This window comes from Zalophus californianus, chromosome 10 (assembly GCF_009762305.2).
Source record: "Zalophus californianus isolate mZalCal1 chromosome 10, mZalCal1.pri.v2, whole genome shotgun sequence".
NCBI classification, from domain to species: Eukaryota; Metazoa; Chordata; class Mammalia; order Carnivora; family Otariidae; genus Zalophus; species Zalophus californianus.
In genome coordinates, this window is record NC_045604.1 from 108,921,259 (window position 1) to 108,939,509 (window position 18,251).

At 46.2% G+C, this 18,251-nt stretch overlaps 1 protein-coding gene and 1 long non-coding RNA gene across 2 annotated transcripts; one reads left to right on the top strand and one right to left on the bottom strand.

Annotated features, from left to right (window-relative positions):
• Positions 1-8,759: 8,759 nt before the first annotated feature.
• On the bottom strand, positions 8,760-10,741 carry LOC113931896. Its single transcript, XR_003522907.2, has 3 exons — positions 10,670-10,741; positions 8,951-9,069; positions 8,760-8,809 (listed from the first exon to the last, which is right to left on the bottom strand). It is a non-coding gene; the product is annotated as an uncharacterized LOC113931896 (long non-coding RNA).
• A 2,841-nt stretch (positions 10,742-13,582) lies between these two features.
• On the top strand, positions 13,583-16,855 carry LOC113933497 (oncomodulin). Its single transcript, XM_027613670.2, has 4 exons — positions 13,583-13,643; positions 14,420-14,552; positions 15,222-15,331; positions 16,729-16,855. Exons 1-4 carry the CDS (start codon positions 13,583-13,585, stop codon positions 16,752-16,754), a joined length of 330 nt encoding a protein of 109 aa, XP_027469471.1. The 3' UTR covers positions 16,755-16,855.
• Positions 16,856-18,251: the final 1,396 nt, after the last annotated feature.

The following is an 18,251-nucleotide window of genomic DNA, read 5'->3' on the forward strand; positions in this document are numbered from 1 at the left end:
ATACGTGCATCACAGAGGCCCTAAGGTCTCACCAGGTAGATCTTAGAAAATACATATTGGTCTCTGCCCCCGATTCCAGGGACAGACCTACAACCCTTGTAAAGTCCTAAGTGACAAGAGCCCTAGAAGCATTCTCTGTTCTAATATTTGTCTCAGACCCTGGTTCCTGACACTGAGCTCCTAAATCCCTTGGAATTTCCTGGGTGATAAGAATGTCTTTTGTTCTAACTAAGGTGACTGTGACTGGGCTCCTGGATGGGGCTTGCTCCGCAGAAAGACCAAGCCATTGTTAGAAGCTTGGAATTTTCAGCACCCCACCCCTCCACCCCAATTCTCCGGAGAAGGGAGAGGAGCTGGAAATGGGTTCCTGAGCTATATCCTTTCATAATCAACTGGCGATCTAGGAAGTAAAAAGTTTCTCTGAGTTCTGTGAGCCGCTCTAGCAAATTAGTCAAACCCAAGGAGGGGGTCGTGGGAACCTCTGATTTAAGCCAGTGGGTCAGAAGCACAGGGGACAACTTGTGATTGGCACCTGAAGCGGGGGCGGGGTGGGAGGGTGGGGCAGCCTTGGGGACCAAGCCCTTAACCCATGGGATCTGACGCTACATCCAGGTAGACAGTGTCAAAATTGCGTTAAATTACAGGGCGCCCAGCTGGTGCTGCCCAGAATTGTTTGGGGCGGGGAACACCCCCACCGGGGTCAGAAGCATTGTGTGTCCTGGTGGGACAGCAAGGGCCACACGGGGGAACTGAGGTTTGTCCTATATGGTGGGGGCTCCACAGGCGGTACACTGAGCCTGTTGAAGCCGAGAGCAGAAGGCGCTGATCGATCAGAAGGCTTCGCCACATCTTCGCGTCAGCCCTGCTCTTCCCAGGGCTGCACAAAGCCCAGCAAGTCACAGTCAGCTAAAGGTTTATGTCCTAACACACTCATATGCATTTGCTATCAACTCCACTGAGTAATTAAAGCAAATTTCTAAGAGGAAGAAAAAGACACAGATGCTCTAGTCTCGCGGATGCCTTTCAGGCATCAGAAGGGAAGGCAGAGAGAAAGAACTGTGCTTTCTCCAGCAACATTTGCATAAGAAATGGTATGGCTAATGCTTTGCTCTGAGTGCCCGTGGGAAGGCTGGGGTTTGGGGTGGGGGGGTACAGGGTGGGGTGAGGCCTGAAGCCCATTAGGAATCCAGAGATACCCAGAAGGCCAGCTGGGCCATCCCCGGAGCCAGGAGTGACTGATCCAAGTTCCAAACAGTTGGCAGATCTTGGACCGTTAGCATTCAGACTCTCTGGTCCTTAGAGAAAGCTGGAGGAAGAAGAGAGGGGAACTAAAAAACCCAGGGAGCATTAACGTTCCCACAGGTGGGGTGCTGGGCCCTCTCAGATCCTCTCCCGAACCCTCGCTTCCTGCAAGGTCACAGGCAGCTGGGGTCTCCCCAGATCCTTGCAGCTCCGCATCCCACATCCCTCCCGCTGCTCACCATGGTCGCTCCCCACCCACCGCCCCCACCTGCGTTACCCGGAAACACACTTGGCATCCCCAACTGCTAAACTTCACAGACAGCCTCGGGACTCGTCTGCACCCCTCGGAGGCAGTCGACCCCGCCGATCTACCCTTCCTTCTCTAAATACGCTTACCTTTGCCGCTGACGTTTGCTGATCCAGGGTAAGAGCACTCACAACATACACGTAAAGGGCCAGCAAGGCTAAGGAGCTGTGAAAAAGTACTTTGGCGCTACCCTCCCACCTTGACAGATGCGTTCTCATAGACCAAAACCAACCTACAGCTTCTTTGTTTCTTAGTATTTTTGGCAGGCTGATGTTCGCAGAATTCCTTACATTCTCTAACGATAGTGTGTCCATTGGCAGAGACCAGGACGGGCTGAGCACGTAAGACTTAACACTGGTTTGTAAGTGTATAGGCTATTGGGTGGCTTTTTTTTTTCTTTTTAAAGAGAGAGAGATTGAGATTGAGAGAGAGAGAGAGAGAGAGAGCGAGCATGTGTGCAGGAAAGGCAGGGGCAGAGGGAGAGGGAGAGGGAGAATCTTAAGCAGACTCCATACCCAGTGCGGAGCCCAAGGTTGGACTCAATCTCAGTGACCTGAGCCCAAATCAAAAGCGGGATGGTTAACCGACTGAACCACTGAGGCGCCCCAGGATGGCTTTTTTGCATGAGTGAAATAGGCAGAATATCAAAGATGACTAAGTTTTATTTTACATGTCTGGTATTGTGTTGCTGGGTCGGTAACGTTTGAATGAGTAATAAAACAGAGACGGATATAATCCATAAATTGTTATATGTCATAGCCATACAATTTTTCTTCCCTTAATGTTAGCAAAACCAAATTATGTCATGTATGTAATTGATACATGTATATGTATATGTAATATGTATGTAATGTAATACGTGTAATATGTATAATGTAATGTATATTGTGTATGTATGTAATATGATAATGTAATGTGTAATATGTATATGTAATATGATAATAAAATCATCATGTAATTAATGTTCTACTGTCAAGAATGATCTCAAAGACTAAAAAGGAGAATACGGTTATATTCAAAGTATATGACATTCGAATATATTTTCATCAAAAATGTGTATGAAAGGTAAAAAAATTTAAAAATCAAAATTATCCTTATGCTTTCACAAGATTGTTTTTCTTCCAAAGATTCAAAATCGGCTACCAAAAATAAAAGGTAAAATATGAGTTATACTTAGGGAATGCCAAATGTTTTCACCAAAATTATTTAAATAAAACTAAAATGTTTAATGTTTTAAAATGCCTATGTAATTTTATTAAACTTCTATTTTTCTAAAACTAAGATGATTCATAATCCTAATATTCAATGTTCAACTATCTGCCAATGTAAAAAAAATCAATACTGTGCTTCTCCCCCATTGTATATATGTACATGCCTACCTGTAAACAAAATTAGAATAACACGAGTCGTTTGATCTTGCAGATTTTCCTAAGCCACATGTGCAACTGTTGTAAATAAGCTAATTTGTGAATACCTCTGGAACTGCACGTTAAAACACCAAGAGAAGAGAAAAAACATATTGAGCACGACCGGGAAACAATACTTTGTTATAGGAGAATCTGTCATGTTCAATGTGCCTGAGAGAAAGGATTTGATTTGATGACTTAGATTTGATGTCTTCCCCTCCCCCGCCTTAAGGTTCCCGTCATTCAAATTTTCTCCTGCTTCCCTGTTTCTGAGGTCAGGAGGGCACAGCCTCCACATCCTCACATACTGTCATTTTTCGTTCAGAGAACATGGAGCAAGAGATGTTAAGAAGCATTTCCCTGGGGCCTGAGCAGTGTCAGCCATGACCACGGATGCTCACTCAGGGGCCGCACGGGTTCTCAAGGGACAGGAGGGCCCCCTTGTCCTTCAGTACGTTTCAGTGTGTGCTTACGATATTGTCGTGCAAGGGGCTCCCTCCCTGCCTACCCGGAGGGCACGCAGCTCCCTGGGTGTGTCAGCCTGCTCCAGGCACCATCACAAAACACCCCGCGGTGGGCGGCTTGAACAATGGACATTTATTCTCTCATGGTCTGGAGGCTCAAGTTCAAGGTCAAGGTGGCAGCAGGGTTGCTTTCTCCAGAGGCCTCTTCGGTGGCTTGCTATGGCTACCTTCTCCCTGTGTCCCGGTGTGGTCTTCCTTCTGTGCACACCCATTCCTGGTGTCCCTCTGTATGTCCCAACCTCCTTTTTTTTTTTTTTTAGATTTTATTTATTTATTTGACAGAGAGAGAGAGAGAGAGAGAGAGAGAGAGAGAGATCATGAGCTGGGGGAGGGGCAGAGTGAGCGAGGAAGCGGACTCTCCGCTGAGCAGGGAGCCGGACATGGGGCTCGATCCCAGGACCCCGGGATCATGACCTGAGCTGAAGGCAGACGTTTAACCGACTGAGCCACCCCGGCGCCCCCCAATCTCCTCTTCTTACAAGGACACCAGTCAGATTGGATTGGGGCCCATCCTAACGGCTTCATTTTAACGTAATTACCTCTTTAAAGGCCCCATCTCCAAATACACTCTGAGATTCTGGGGGTTAGAGTTTCAACATATGAATTGAGGGAGGGGCTTGCTCGGCCCATAATACCTGTTCTGCTTAGTACAGCCCTCTCTCTCCTTCTCTCTCTCTCTCTTTCTCTCTCTCTCTCTCTGGCGGCTCCTCTTTGTCTTTTGTTCAGGTTCACTGTTCTCTTCCAAGATGTCCTCAAGAGGGGCGCCTGGGTGGCTCAGTCGGTTAGGCGTCTGCCTTAGGCTCAGGTCATGATCTCAAGGTCCTGGGATCGAGCCCCGCATCAGGCTCCTTGCCTGGCGGGAGGCCTGCTTCTCCCTCTCCCACTCCCCCTGCTTGTGTTCCCTCTCTCGCTGTGTCTCTCTCTGTCAAATAAATAAATAAAATCTTTAAAAAAAAAAAAAGATGTCCTCAAGATTCAGGCCTGAGCCATCCAACATCCCCGCTTCCATCCCGGTGGGCGGAGCCATACCCATGGTTTCAATTGCCAGCTATTCAATAATGACTCAAAAATGTGCACATTGTGCCTACACCTCTCCTCTGAGCTCCAGATGCACACATCCACGTGGTTGTTTCCCTTCAGCATGGCCAAACCCTGGGCGCCCCGCCTCTGTGAGGAGCAAGGCCCGTCCTCCCGGACCTGTCCCTGAGCCATGACCAAATTCAATCCACTTACCCTCCTAATGCCTCTCAACTCCACCTACTCCTCTTCAACTAGCTCTCTCTCTAATATAAATAAATATTAAAAAAAAGGAAATACAAATCTAATTCAGTCCCTCCCTCCTCAGAATCTTTAATGGATCCCTTTTGCTCGGAATGTCAAGCCCTTAACGAGGCCAACAAAGTCTTGCGAAGAATTCCTCATTTTGTAAGTATACATTCATTAGTGATCAGTGTGATTATGTTTTTCCACTTTTTTTTTTTTAACAGTCCCATGTCTGGGCATTAGGGTATATGGGCTCTTGAGGGCCATCCCTAGAAATTCTGCCAACCACACCAACCCTTGATCGTGATGTTAGATGAAACTAACCGGGCAATCGCTCAATTGCTCATTGTTTAAAACCCAACATCTAGCACAAAGCTTGGCCTGTAGAAGGCACTTAACAAATATTGGCTGAATAAATGAGTATCATAAGACATTTCTGGGAATGTAAAAGAAAAAATAACTAAGGATGGACTCACAGATTTTGCTACGGGGATGTTCATCCCTGCACTTCTTGTAACAGTAAAGATATGAAGAAACCTAGAGGCCTAGTAATTGGGGGTTGATGACATTAGAGCCATCCCACCCCTGTACAGGAGAATTATACATAACTGCTAAAAATCATGGTATATAGATTTATATTTACAGATGGGGAAAATGTTCACAATATATTAAGTGAAAAAGCAGGTTACTGAGGTCATGGCTCCATTTCAATGTTTAAAATATTTTTCAAAATCAATATATCTTAAAGGATCACTGAAATATTAGCATTGTTGTTTCTAGTAGTGAGTTACATCCATTTCTCTTTACTCTTTTTCCTTCTTTTTTTTTTTTTGCTTCTCTGTATTTTCTACAAAAAGCAGGTATTATATTTTTAATAATACTTTCAAACTCACTTAACCTTCACACACACACACACACACACACACACACACACACGGATAAAGAGAGAGAGAGAAATACTGCATATAAACCAGGCTAGAGGCTTGTTCACTCATTTGCTGAATGTGTCCCAGCCTCGCCACGTCCTGTGTTAACACTTGTTAAATCGCAACTGTACATGGTAGTCTAGATACACGTTATGCTTAAGTCAAAATACCCTACTGTTAAAGTACGGTACCCTATCTTGCCCTTACACATTCTCTGAGGAAACAGGTCCAGCACAGGCACGACCCTGGATCTGAAGTGAGTCATCAAGGGGAACAGGTGGGTTTATGCCCAACTTTCCAAACAACCACCAGCTCCCTAGCTGGAAACGATGCTTCAGGACCACCCTCCCCCAGGGCAGCAGGAGTTAAGGGGGTGGATCGAGGTGATGATTCACCCATGCCAGAGAGCCCATTGTGCTTTGTCTAGTGGCTTGAAAGCAAACTCGAGCCTCTTTTTTTTTTTCCCTAAGGGGAAGAAGGGCTTGTGGAAATCCAGAAGCCTGGGTGTCTTGGGAATTTTTCAGTTGACACCAGGGAAAATCCTGAGGATGAGTTCAGGCCCTGCCACTTAAGCAGCTAATGGGCCTGGAGTATCTCTTAACCTCCCTTTTCCTCATAGGGATAATAATATTTCACAGATTGTTGCAATGAGTAATGGCACAACATCATGTTGGTAAACCAGGCAATGTTGAACAAACATAAGTTATGAGCCAGGCCGGCTTTGTGGGTATGACCTGTACTTGGAAGGGCCCCCTGCTTGATTTAAAGCTCTGCTGCCACCATACTGAAATTCTTAATTTGTGAACAAGGGAACTTGCATTTTAACTTTCCACTGGGTCCCACAGATTATGTAGCTGGTGTTGGTTATGAACCGTATTTCATGGCCATACCCATAGGAGGTCACAAGGGATGTATCCCGTCCAAGGTTTTGTAAAAACTCTAAATCCAGTGGAGGTCAATCCTTGTAGACACAGACTGTGTCCTGCCATACCTTTGTTACTCATGTTGTTGTAAAACCCGCAAGCTGTCCTTTTTGTTCAGCCCTAAGACGCTGTATAGATTTTAGTTAGCAAACGGCACTATCTTCTCACTAAGGAGCTTGTTCTAAGCTCCCATGTGAAACCTTATTTGACAAATTTTTGCCAAGTCTCTTTGAGTGGGAAAGGAAATCCTTCACTAGAGAAACATCTCATTTATAAGTAAACATACTCCAGTAACTCTGGGTGTCTCCCCATATCAACGTACAGATGCATCAGCTAGATGTTAAAATTCAGATTTTGGGGGGTTTTCTACCTTGTCAGTCAGGAGTTGCTTTCCCATGCTCCTTGCTTTTCCATCACTGACATTTAAGAATCTCTGCTCCTAATGTTCTCAAATAATTTGCTATAGTCCTGTAAGACATTTGAGAATCTTTTGCAATTTAAAAAAAAATTTTTTAAGATTTTATTTTTAAGCAATCTCTCTTCCCAACGTGGGGCTTGAACTCACAACCCTAAGATCAAGAGTCACACACTCTTCCAACTGAGCCAACCAGGTGCCCCGAGACTCTTTTTGAATAGATGGGGAACAACAAAGCATGGGGAATGGTTTTAATTGTACCAGTCATTGTTTCAGTAAGATTTCAGACTCCCACCAGGTCCAACTTATGACTAGTCATTGCCTCTCAGGTGAGGCCAGGCCCTCTCATCTCCACTGCTGGAGCCTCTGGTGCTAGTAAATGACAAGCCTTGGGGACTGAGGGTGAACATGACACACGCAGTCCTTACTTTCCAGGAGCTTCCGCCTGGGGGGAAGGAGACAGAAAATAAGCAAGCAAGCAAACAAACAAAACACACACACACACACACAAAAAACAAACAAAAAACCCAGATCATTTCACATCATGGTAAGTGCTCTGGAGAAAAAAATACAGAGGAATGAGATTGATAGAGCAGACAGGGAGGTCTCTCTGTGATGGAGCTGTAGGGGAGGAAGAAACTTTTCCTTTAATCTCTTGGGTTCTGTTACTGGGACCTGCTAATTAAACCAACAAAAAAGATAGAGTAACAGGAGAAAAGGTACAATTTTATTTTTTTTGCCCAGAGTTCACAGGAAAGAAGTGAAACTCAAAAGAGCAACTAGACTTAGGGGTTAATGTACCATTTTAACAAGGAGCAGTAAATTGTGGAGAAGTGGCTAGACCAAGGAAAGGGGATTTGGGCTCTTAGCGGGGGTAAGCCATGGGGAAGTGACTAGGAAATATATGGGGGACTAATGGAAGATAAGGGGTATTTTAGAAAGGTCTGATTATGCAGACTCCTCCCGGCATCAACTCTCCATCCCCAGAGATGGGTTGGTCTCCCTTCCTGGTACAGGGAGGGCACTTTCCGCTTGGGAAATTTATGCCCTACTTCTAGGACGATAAGAAGAGAGCAGAGAACTCTTCTCACATTTTTTTGTTTCTCAATTTGGCTCAAAATAGTCCAAGTGGCAAATTTTGGGGTGGCAGAGTGTTATCCCCTTCAGGGCCAGAGTGGCTTCTCTTTTTTTTTTTTTTTTTTCCCAACAGAACTAAAGAAACAGCTTTATTCGTCTCTCAGGGACTGTCAGCCGGAGTGGCTTCTCTTTCTGAGCTGTGAGGTCATTTCCCTCAGTCACAGGGCACAGCCACCTAATGGCTCCTGTTACGCATCTCTTTCTCAGCCCTGCTGTGAATGCAGGGGGCACCAAAGCTACGTGTCTGGGTCTCACCTGCTGAAAGTCCTGAGAGCCCTGTGATAATTCGGCCCAGAGGACAGAGAAAGAGGTGCAGCTGGCCAATGCCTGGTCCCATGGCCTCCACTCCCCCACACCACAGAGTGGGACCCTCCATCTTTCTGTGCTCAACCATTTTTTTAAAGTCAACTTTCTATAGAAGTAAAACACCCATCCAGAAAAGCACCCACTAAAGCTTCATAAAAATGTAAGCAGCACCCAGATCAAGAAATAAAACATTACCGGGCGCCTGGGTGGCTCTCAGTCGTTAGGCGTCTGCCTTCGGCTCAGGTCATGATCCCGGGGTCCTGGGATCGAGTCCCACATCAGGCTCCCTGCTCAGCGGGAGGCTTGCTTCTCCGTCTCCCACTCCCCCTGCTTGTGTTCCCTCTCTCGCTGTCAATCTCTCTGTTAAAAAATAAATTAAAAAAATCTTAAAAAAAAAAGAAATAAAACATTACCAATACAGCAGGACCTCCTCACCCCCAGTCGCCACCCTCCCGTCAAGGGTAACCACTATGCCCTTCGATCACTTTAGATGAGCTTTACCTGGAATATCTTTGTTTTTAAAAGGCTGTGAGGCCTTTTAAATGACCACCATTTATTGCTTGCTCACTGTGTGCTTGGCTCAATGCCAGGCGCTTCCCCGGGATTAGCCATCAACAGTCCTACGGAACAGTTTGTATTATTATCTCCAGTCTGAAAGGGGAAAGGTGGGGCTCAGGAGAAGAGACCTGTTCAAGTTCACCTGTTCCACAAAGGCGGCTACTGAATTTACAATGTAACAAGGAAAGTGGTAGTGAGAGGCTGAATATAAAAATGACAATGAGGGGGGCGCCTGGGTGGCACAGTCGGTTAAGCATCTGACTCTTAGTTTCAGCTCAGGTCGTGATCTCAGGGTCCTGAGATTGAGCCCCAAGTCAGGGTCCATGCTCAGCGCAGAGTCTGCTGGAGATTCTCTCTCCCTCTGCCCCGCCCACCCATGCTCGCTTGCTCTCTCTAAAATAAATAAGTAAATCTTAAAACAAACCAAAAAATGGGTAAAGGTCAGACAGAGCTCCGGCCTGCTCTCTGTGCAACCAGCCCCAGAAGCCAGCCTGCTGTACATAAGTCAGGCTTCTGGGAGTCGGACCACTGTCCCTAGCAAGCCATCCAAGAAGCCAAACACCAGCCTCTGCAATGACTGGCCCAAAACAGCAGGGACTTAAATCGTAACTGACAGCTCCCTTCATTTTTATTCCTGCTTTCAACGCAGGACCAGAGGAAGACGAATATGCTCCCTTGCTCAATCACAGAGCATGTTCAGCTTCTATTAGCCTGCCTCCAGCTTTCCCAGGTGGACAGTCCCCTATCAGGGCATATGTGAACCCTCTCTTCTTTCTACTATAATAAAGCTTTCCCGCTCCTCTGCCTGCCTTTGAGTCTCTGCCAAACACAGGTGATGGTGGCTCACTCCCTTGTCTGAGTTAATGGCCTTTGCCTGTTCTCATTTGGTTGGTCTTCATTCATGTCCACACTGTGGGTACAGAGTTGTGAAAACACAGACCTCCACCTGCCTTCATGGGTCTCACGGTCCAGTGAGCAGAGAGACACACTATTCAAGCAATCACAGCAAGTGGGCCCGTGCAGCTGTGATTTTGCTGTAAGGGAGAAGCATAGGGTTCAAACGTCATTGTTCATCCAGTGAAGTGGGGGTCTGGCTAGTCTGGGAGTCAGGGAAGTCTTCCTGGAAAAAGTGACACCTGAGCAGAGATGCAAAGCCTATGCATGAGACACCGACGTCAGGAGGAAGGAGAATATTCCAGGCAAAGGAAACAGTACAAGGAGACATGGCTGGAGAAAGGGTGGGTAAGTCAAGGGGCTGAGGGACTTTCCGGCTGGAAGGATGGTGTGAGATGAGGCTGGAGGAGTCCCAAGGGCACAGGGCCTTTAAGACCATGGGAAGGACTTTTGTCTTTACTGTGAGAACAAGTGGAAGCCAGTGACGGACTTGTAGGATGGCAGTGGGAGAAGACTGGAGCCATAGGCTTGCCGTTATGGGTTGATGACGACCAGGGCAGGCCAGTGGGTGAGGAGAGGGGCCAGGCCCTCATAGCTGGAGAGACGTCACAGGGCTACGCAGCAAGGGACCGGCGTGGGCGCTCAGGATAGAGGAAGTCTGCGGGATTAAGGGGCGCACTGGGGATGTGGATTGAAACAGGTGATTGACTGGGGACCGCATCAGATATCTGAAACAGAAGTGTCATCTGAGCATCCAGGGCCACTCACCGGCAGTAGCAAAATCCAAATACACAGCCCGGCCGGGTTCGCCAAGTTCTCGGCTACCCCCTGCCAGTCTTCCTCCCTGCAGACATGGCTAGCTGATCCCAGAATCCACTCCTTCCCCTCCTGGAAGTCCCGACCAATCGAGTGGGCTGGATACACAAGATGAAATCCTCTTGCAATCAATCCCAGGACAGGGGTGGGATTCAGTGCCAAAATAATGTAGACCACTGAATCAACATCTTGTGTGTGTGTGTGTGCGTGTGTGTGTGTGTGGTAAATACACATAACATAAAACTTAACATTTTAACCATCTTGAAGAGTACAGCTCTGTGGCTTTAAGTGCATTCACACTGTTGTGCAACCATCACCATCATCCAGAACACTTCTCACCTTCTCAAACCAAAACTCTGCCCCTGTTGAACACTAACGGAAAGAAAAGACTCAACAGGGTTTCTATGGCAACTTGATGTCAGCAACCTACATTCTTGTGCCTGGCTTTCAGAAACTGCTTTTTAAGGGCTGGGCAAGTTGGTGAGGGTTGGTAACCCTGTTTTCAAGCTCTTGTTGCTGTTTTTATTTATCCATCCATCAAATAATTACTGAGCACCTAACTAGGTTGGGGGCTATGCCAGGCATTGGGGCATATCCTGTGGGCAAGACAGGAATGGTGCCGGTCTGATAACCATTTGGTAACCAAGCAATGCTGTAGGTGTTCCTGAGAGAAACTTCTCATTGAGGACACCAGCAAAAGTACACCGCTGGGGTGGGGTGGAGGGAGGTAGGGGAATATATTTGGGGACAAACTAAAGATGACCATCCCAATGATATTACCCAGGGAAGAGTCTAAAGCTCCTGAATTGTCTACTTCGAAGCCACAGACTATTTCTGATTGCAACATGGGATTGGTTTTTGACTTTTAAAAGAACTTGAATGCAGCCTTGAAACATAAGGAAATCCTGTCACACGCCACCACATGGATGATCCTTGAGGATATTATGCTAAGTGAAATAAGTCAGTCACAAAAAGACAAATACTGCAAGATTCCACTTATAAGAGGTGTCTAAAGTTGTCTAACCACCAGAGACAGAAAGGAGAATAGTGGCTGCCAGGGGGTTGGGGGGGGTGGGGGGTTCTTGTTCAATGGGCATAGAGTTCAGTTTTGCAAGATGAAAAGGTTCTGGAGATTTCTTGCACAACCATGTGCATATAGCTAACACTATGTATACTTCAAAATGGTTAAAACGGTAAATTTTGTTACATGGTTTTGTTTGTTTTTTGTTTTTTCTTAAGATTTTATTTATTTATTTGACAGAGACACAACGAGAGAGGGAACACAAGCAGGGGGAGTGGGAGAGGGAGAAGCAGGCTTCCCGCCGAGAGGGAGCCCGATGCGGGGCTCGATCCCAGGACCCTGGGACCATGACCCGAGCCGAAGGCAGACGCTTAACGACTGAGCCACCCAGGCGCCCCTATGTTACTTGGTTTTTTAACCACAATCAAAAAAAAAAAAAAAAAGTCTAGCACAGCGCTGGCTACATAAGGACTCAACAAATATTTGCTGAAAGCCAAAAACAGACAAAAAGGAAAAAAACCTTGAGGTCTCAAATCCTGGCCTCACGTTTTTCCTGCACATTTTAGATATGGGCTTTGGGAATGGTTGATTGCTTGCCTCCGTTTTGCCTTTTTAGTACGTGCGATTTAAGATATCACCGGGAAAATCCAAGTCAAGACTTTTTTGGAAAGTCGTCCAACCAGCACCACCCCTTTGATGGACGAGTCTATGTGTCCATCTGACACTGACTTTGAGTCTCTCAACTCTGGACCAAGGTCGGCCTCGCACTCCCACAGCTTCAGGGGGTAACAGCCAGCCTGCTTCAAACAGCCACTAACACCTGGGGGGCCCTTTTCAGTTTACAGAATGCCCCCATTTGTGTCCACCCCATTTTGGCCACTGTCTCCTCTTAACCAGCTTTCTGGTCTTCTCCACACCACTTGTGGGCTTCGTTCACAGAGCAGAACCCTTAGTTTAGGTTTGTTGAGGTTTGTCTTAAAAAACTGGCTCTTCCCACCCACATTCCCTTGTGATATAAATAGAAAAAAAAGAGGTTTAATTAGAAGGCAAGACATTCGAGCTATGTCTACTTGATCCTTGAAAAGGAAATCTAAGAGGTTCTTACTATCACTTTTTCAATCCTATATAAGGTAAGTCAGTAAGGTAGCAAAAGCACATCTGTTTTGTGCTCCTTCAACTCTTTTTCCTGATTCTTCCTGGGGGAAAACCTAAAACGGTAAGTAGCTGGTGGACCTACAAGACCCCAGACTCTTCTTTCCTACATGCATTCATGTTAGGTGGTGCATGCTGTGTTCAGATTTCTTTTTCCCCATGGACTTGACACCTGAAACGAGTCTGTTTGATCTCTGGTAGAGGGCCTTTCCATGTCTCTGATCCCCATCCTTCAGGATAGGGAGCATCTTTTCCATAGAAGGTCTCCAAGTAGCCCAAGCTGTATCCTTTCCCACGTGGAACTGACAACACTGCATTTCCAGTGTATGAAAATACCATTGCGTTTGTAACATGGTTTACTTCTGGATGTCTTGTAGAGGCCTATGTAAGTGATCGATTGTGCAAATATCATTTTTATAAGAAAATGGAATCAAGTCATTCTTTAGGCTGTAGTTTTAAATTTTGTCTTTGAAGAATATTCAGGAGAAGGCACTGAGACAAAGGGGGCTGGAATCTTCAATTTATGGTTTTTATGTGGCTCTTCTGTCCCATCACTTAATATCATGCTTATCACATTTAAAAATTCCCCACAAATACAGTTTCAGCGGGCCTAGGAGGGCACGGTGCCCCTAGATGTGCATCTTCCTGCTTGCCATTGACCACATCTCGTTTATTGTGTGACTAGGTGGAAAATGAGCATCACAGATGTCCTTAGCGCCGATGACATTGCAGCAGCCCTGCAGGAGTGCCAAGGTAAAGGGCAGTGGGGCAGGGGTGGGTATTTCCCAGCTATTCACGCCTCCAGCAAAGCTGCAAAGATTAAAATGTGAACTTTGCTGAAAATTCGTGGGATCGGAGAGTAAAACCGTTATCAACGAAAGAACTACAATTGTAGAGCATAGGATTCCATTGCTGTAAGGGGAAAGAAACTTACTAAACATGAAAAAAGAAATGTGTGGATACCATGTAGCCTGTTTGAATGCAACGAGTGCATTTCCCCCAGCGGGGGAATGTAGACCAGCACTACTGGAGTCTCGGACACACAGCCTGTAAACACAGTAGGGGAGGCATAGAGGAGAAAGAGGGGAATAGACAAAAGCGGACAGGGAAGGTGAGGAGGGAGACAAGAGAGGCTATCACAAAGCCACCCAGTCTTGGCTGCGGCGACAGCTTGCACTAGTCACAGCCCTCTTTTTCTTTTCTTTTCTTTTTAAGAGAGAGAGAGAGAGAGAGAAAGGGAAGGAGGGACAGGGAGAGAGAGAATCTTAAGCAGGTTCCACGCCCAGCACAGAGACCAATGCAGGAATCGATCTCATGACCCCTGAGATCACGACCTGAGCTGAAATCAAGGGTCAGATGCTTAACCGACTGAGTCACCCAGGTGCCCCATCTTTTTTAAAAACTGAGAACAGAGCATCCCCGTAGCTCGATATCATGAGGGGTTTTGATAACTTATGCTTACAGCACCTTGGCCCAAATACAGAATGTGACCCAATGAGCCTCAGAATAATCCTCTCTCTGTCCTTCAGACCCAGATACTTTCGAACCCCAAAAATTCTTCCAGACGTCAGGCCTCTCCAAGATGTCGGCCAGCCAGGTGAAGGATGTTTTTCGGTTCATAGACAATGACCAGAGTGGATATCTGGATGAAGAAGAGCTTAAGTGAGTTTTGTCCTGAGCTTGCGTGGCACCCTTGACATTGCTAGGTGGGTTGGAAGCAGCGGAAGCCAGTTTGGTCAGTATTTCTTCAGTGGCCAGGATTGACACTGGTTGTTCTGCAGAGCCTCATGAAAGGGAAGACCATGAACCAGCGGGCCACGCATCTATCCTTGTGAAGCTCTAGACACAGGCACTGAAGACTGTAGGTGCAAAACTGCATTCATTGTAGGTTTTTTTCTTTGGCAAATGGACTTAACAAAATCTGAAAAAAAATTTTTATTTTTTTAAAATGTATTTATTTTATTCATTTGAGAGAGAGAGAGCACGAGCAGGGGGAGGCTCAGAGGAAGAGGGAGGAGCAGACTCCCCACTGAGCCAGGAGCCCCACACGGGACTTGATCCCAGGACTCCAGGATCATGACCTGAGCTGAAAGCAGACGCTTAACCAACTGAGCCACCCAGGCAGCTCCCTGAAAAAAAAAAAAAAAAAACAACCTTTAAAAACAAAATGCCCACCCGTAGTTGCTACAAGGAAGGCAAGTTTGGCTTGTGAAGACCTTTGACAGAATATCGCAATGGCGGGGGACAGGTGGTTTGCTTCGAGAGAAAAAGGGTAAGCACAGAGACACGGGGTCTTTCAGAAAATTCCCATCAATCTTGATTGTCCTGCAGGTTTTTCCTCCAGAAGTTCGAGAGCAGTGCTAGAGAGCTGACAGAGTCAGAAACCAAGTCCTTGATGGCGGCTGCAGACAACGATGGCGATGGGAAAATTGGAGCTGATGGTATGTTCACACCTGTACCCAGCACAAAAGAATCTAGCTCTGGAAGCAAGCCGGGGGACTTGGGCCATGAGAGCAGGCAGACGTGGTTAGTGAAAATCCCCCTTTCTTAACCTTGCTGAGCTTCAGCCTTCTCATCTGTAAAATGGACCCGCTGTGAGGATATCAACGATATACCCTAGAAGCTGGTCCTGTGAGTCACTGTCTATGACCCAGAAAATACCCTTCACCTGACCAGGGGACTGGCTATGGCCTGGCTAATGATTTGCAAGACACCCTAATGCATCATGGCAATAATGTAAGGAATTTCTACCACTGGGATTTATAGGCCTTCTGAATAAGGGAAGGATTGACATTCTCAAGTTGTGTCTCCTATCAAAATGTCTACTGACTTGAGGAGGAAAGCCTCTTAGCTTTCAAGGGTTCAAACAAACACGTTTTCTTGGACATTAGCCCACTGAGTGGACAATATTAGAGTAGATCAAACACCCCGTATGGAGTCTTTTGGGTGCAGAGCCCAAATTCAAGTTTAATATAGCTGCATAGCTGTAGGATGATTTTCATCCCATTCAGTTATGCGGCTTACATGCTTTTTAGCTACACTGTGCATGCCAACTCAGAAGAATTTATGCATGATCTTTATGGTGGTACTAACGAAATTTAGAACGCCTGTTTAGATTCTCCTTTTAAAAACCTACCCAGAATCATACCACTATAACTTGCTACACAGGAGTTAATGTAGCTTCTGTAGATAGCTCAGAAAAATAGTTGAGGTAAGAGAAGGCTGATTTAAATCTAACCACAAAAAAAAGTTCCAGATAGGCAAAGTGTACCAATAAATATAAAGCAAAACCCCAGTTTTCCATTTCAATCAGTCACATCCACTCATTTTTATCATTACCGTTATCACCATCGTCTTTTAGTAATACAAACTCTTGGGGGTAAGGTTAGAGTTCATCAGAGAAAAGTGAGTTCCGACGCCCACCCTATGAATTATTTCCTACATCTGCACAATGTAGCTTCCGAAAAGAGGAAGAAAACCCCCCATCTCTGTCTTAAAGTAGCCAGACAGAGAGCTGAGCAATCCCAGATTGCAATAGGCTGTTATACCAAATCCATGCACTGTCAGAGACAAATTGCTGGGCTCACAAGTTCTAATACAAGGAGCTCTATTGCAAAGCGGAAGAAGTCTGTTAGATTATGCAGGAAGATGGGACACTATAGACCATCTCCATCTGCGGTCCGTAACACTTTTTTTTGTCTCCTTTTGTGTCCTTAGAGGGGCCAAGCCCATCATCTGACAATCTGCTTCCTTTCCTCTTCAGAACCCCCTGGCCACCACACGTCTGTAAAAATACCCAGCCATCCCCACTGATGCTTTCTCGCCTCTTCTGTTCTAGAATTCCAGGAAATGGTGCATTCTTAAAAGCCCCAGGCTGTGGAGATAGAGACAATCAGCCGGAAGGCCTCCAAAGCCCAGGGAATGGGAAACCCCCCTTTCTCCCCCTAATTTATTCATTCCCACACACACCCCCCCCCCCCCGCCCCGAAGTGCTTCTGCAATTTGCTCCCTGTTTTTGCGAGGTAATAAGACAGTCATTCATGAATTTTCAGTGGTCAGTATGCCCTGATGACTCCTGTAAGGCCCTCGGCAGACAACGCCTTTAAAATTCATCCAATAAAGATACATTTCTCATCATCTGCTGATGTGTGGGTGTGGTGTTGTTGTTTTTCTCAGCAAGGTACAGGGATGAAAGCAATTTGGGGGCTGAAGGCTTTTAGAAAGACTTCTGGTCCTATTAAGCACTAGGCCAGCCACAGTGGGGTGTGCCAGCAAACAGAGAAAACAGGTTGGGAAAGAAAAAAAAAAAGTCACAAACAAATGGCACCGTCAGACTAGGATTTTCTCAGGGAATTTTCAGAGTCTGAAAGTAATATGAAGAGATTTATAAAGAGCATAAAATCACCTTTGCTTATGCATTAATGACCATGAGAGATTTACAAGCCAACAGTACAGAACAGAAAAAAGTGGGAGCCTGCAGTGGTCCCAGAGCTAAGGAGACTTGCTCTGCCAGATGGGCACAAACACCCATTTTCAAGCTTGCTTTGAAAAAAATTTTTTTTTCTCTTAGAAAAACAAGCTATCTGAGACTTGCCTGCTCTGACCCAACCTCCTGCCACCTCCGCCTTCTCTCTCTGTCTTCACTTTCCTGGCTCTCCTTGAAATACCAACCTGAGCCAATTACACGGAGAATTGCCTTCACTTGGGAGGTGAGCCTCGGGGTCCTATTACAGAGTTTTCACAAGGGTGGGGGAATCTCAAGCCAGGAAACTCCCGCAAGGCTCATGTCCAGGTGGCAGGTTCAAGGTGTTGTCTCTGGCTGACCCCCAAGAGTTGAGGACTCCGGGGGGAAACTGAGGCATTTTCCTGGGAGCCTGCCGAAAGGCTCACACTTTTCACTCCACGCCCAGGCTGCTAAGGCCCTGGGCCCTCCTGGCTTGCTTCCTTCACACTTAAGTAGCTCAGTGACTTTCGAACCCCTGTTTTCTGAAGGGGCCGTGTTAGGGCAGCTCTTCAAAGCGTGGGGTGTATATGACAAGGGGGCCTCCAGAGATCAACATTTTTATTTTAATAACCATGTATTTATTTTAATATGCATTCGGAAGAAATTCAACGAGCACAAACACGTGATTGCAATATCGTCGCGTTAGAATGAGGCCAAGGGGAACATCAGACATTTCAAAGTGCATCCATTTGAAGAACAATGTCAAGTAATATTTGAGATGGTGTTTGAAGGGACAAATTCCATAAAGGGCACTCCTCGTGCCTCAGTCTTCCTGGCAGGAATCAGACGAGGTCCTCCCCACCTCAGCTTCCCTCCCTTAGTGTGTGCAAATGTCTGCCAGGTGCATCTGTGAATCG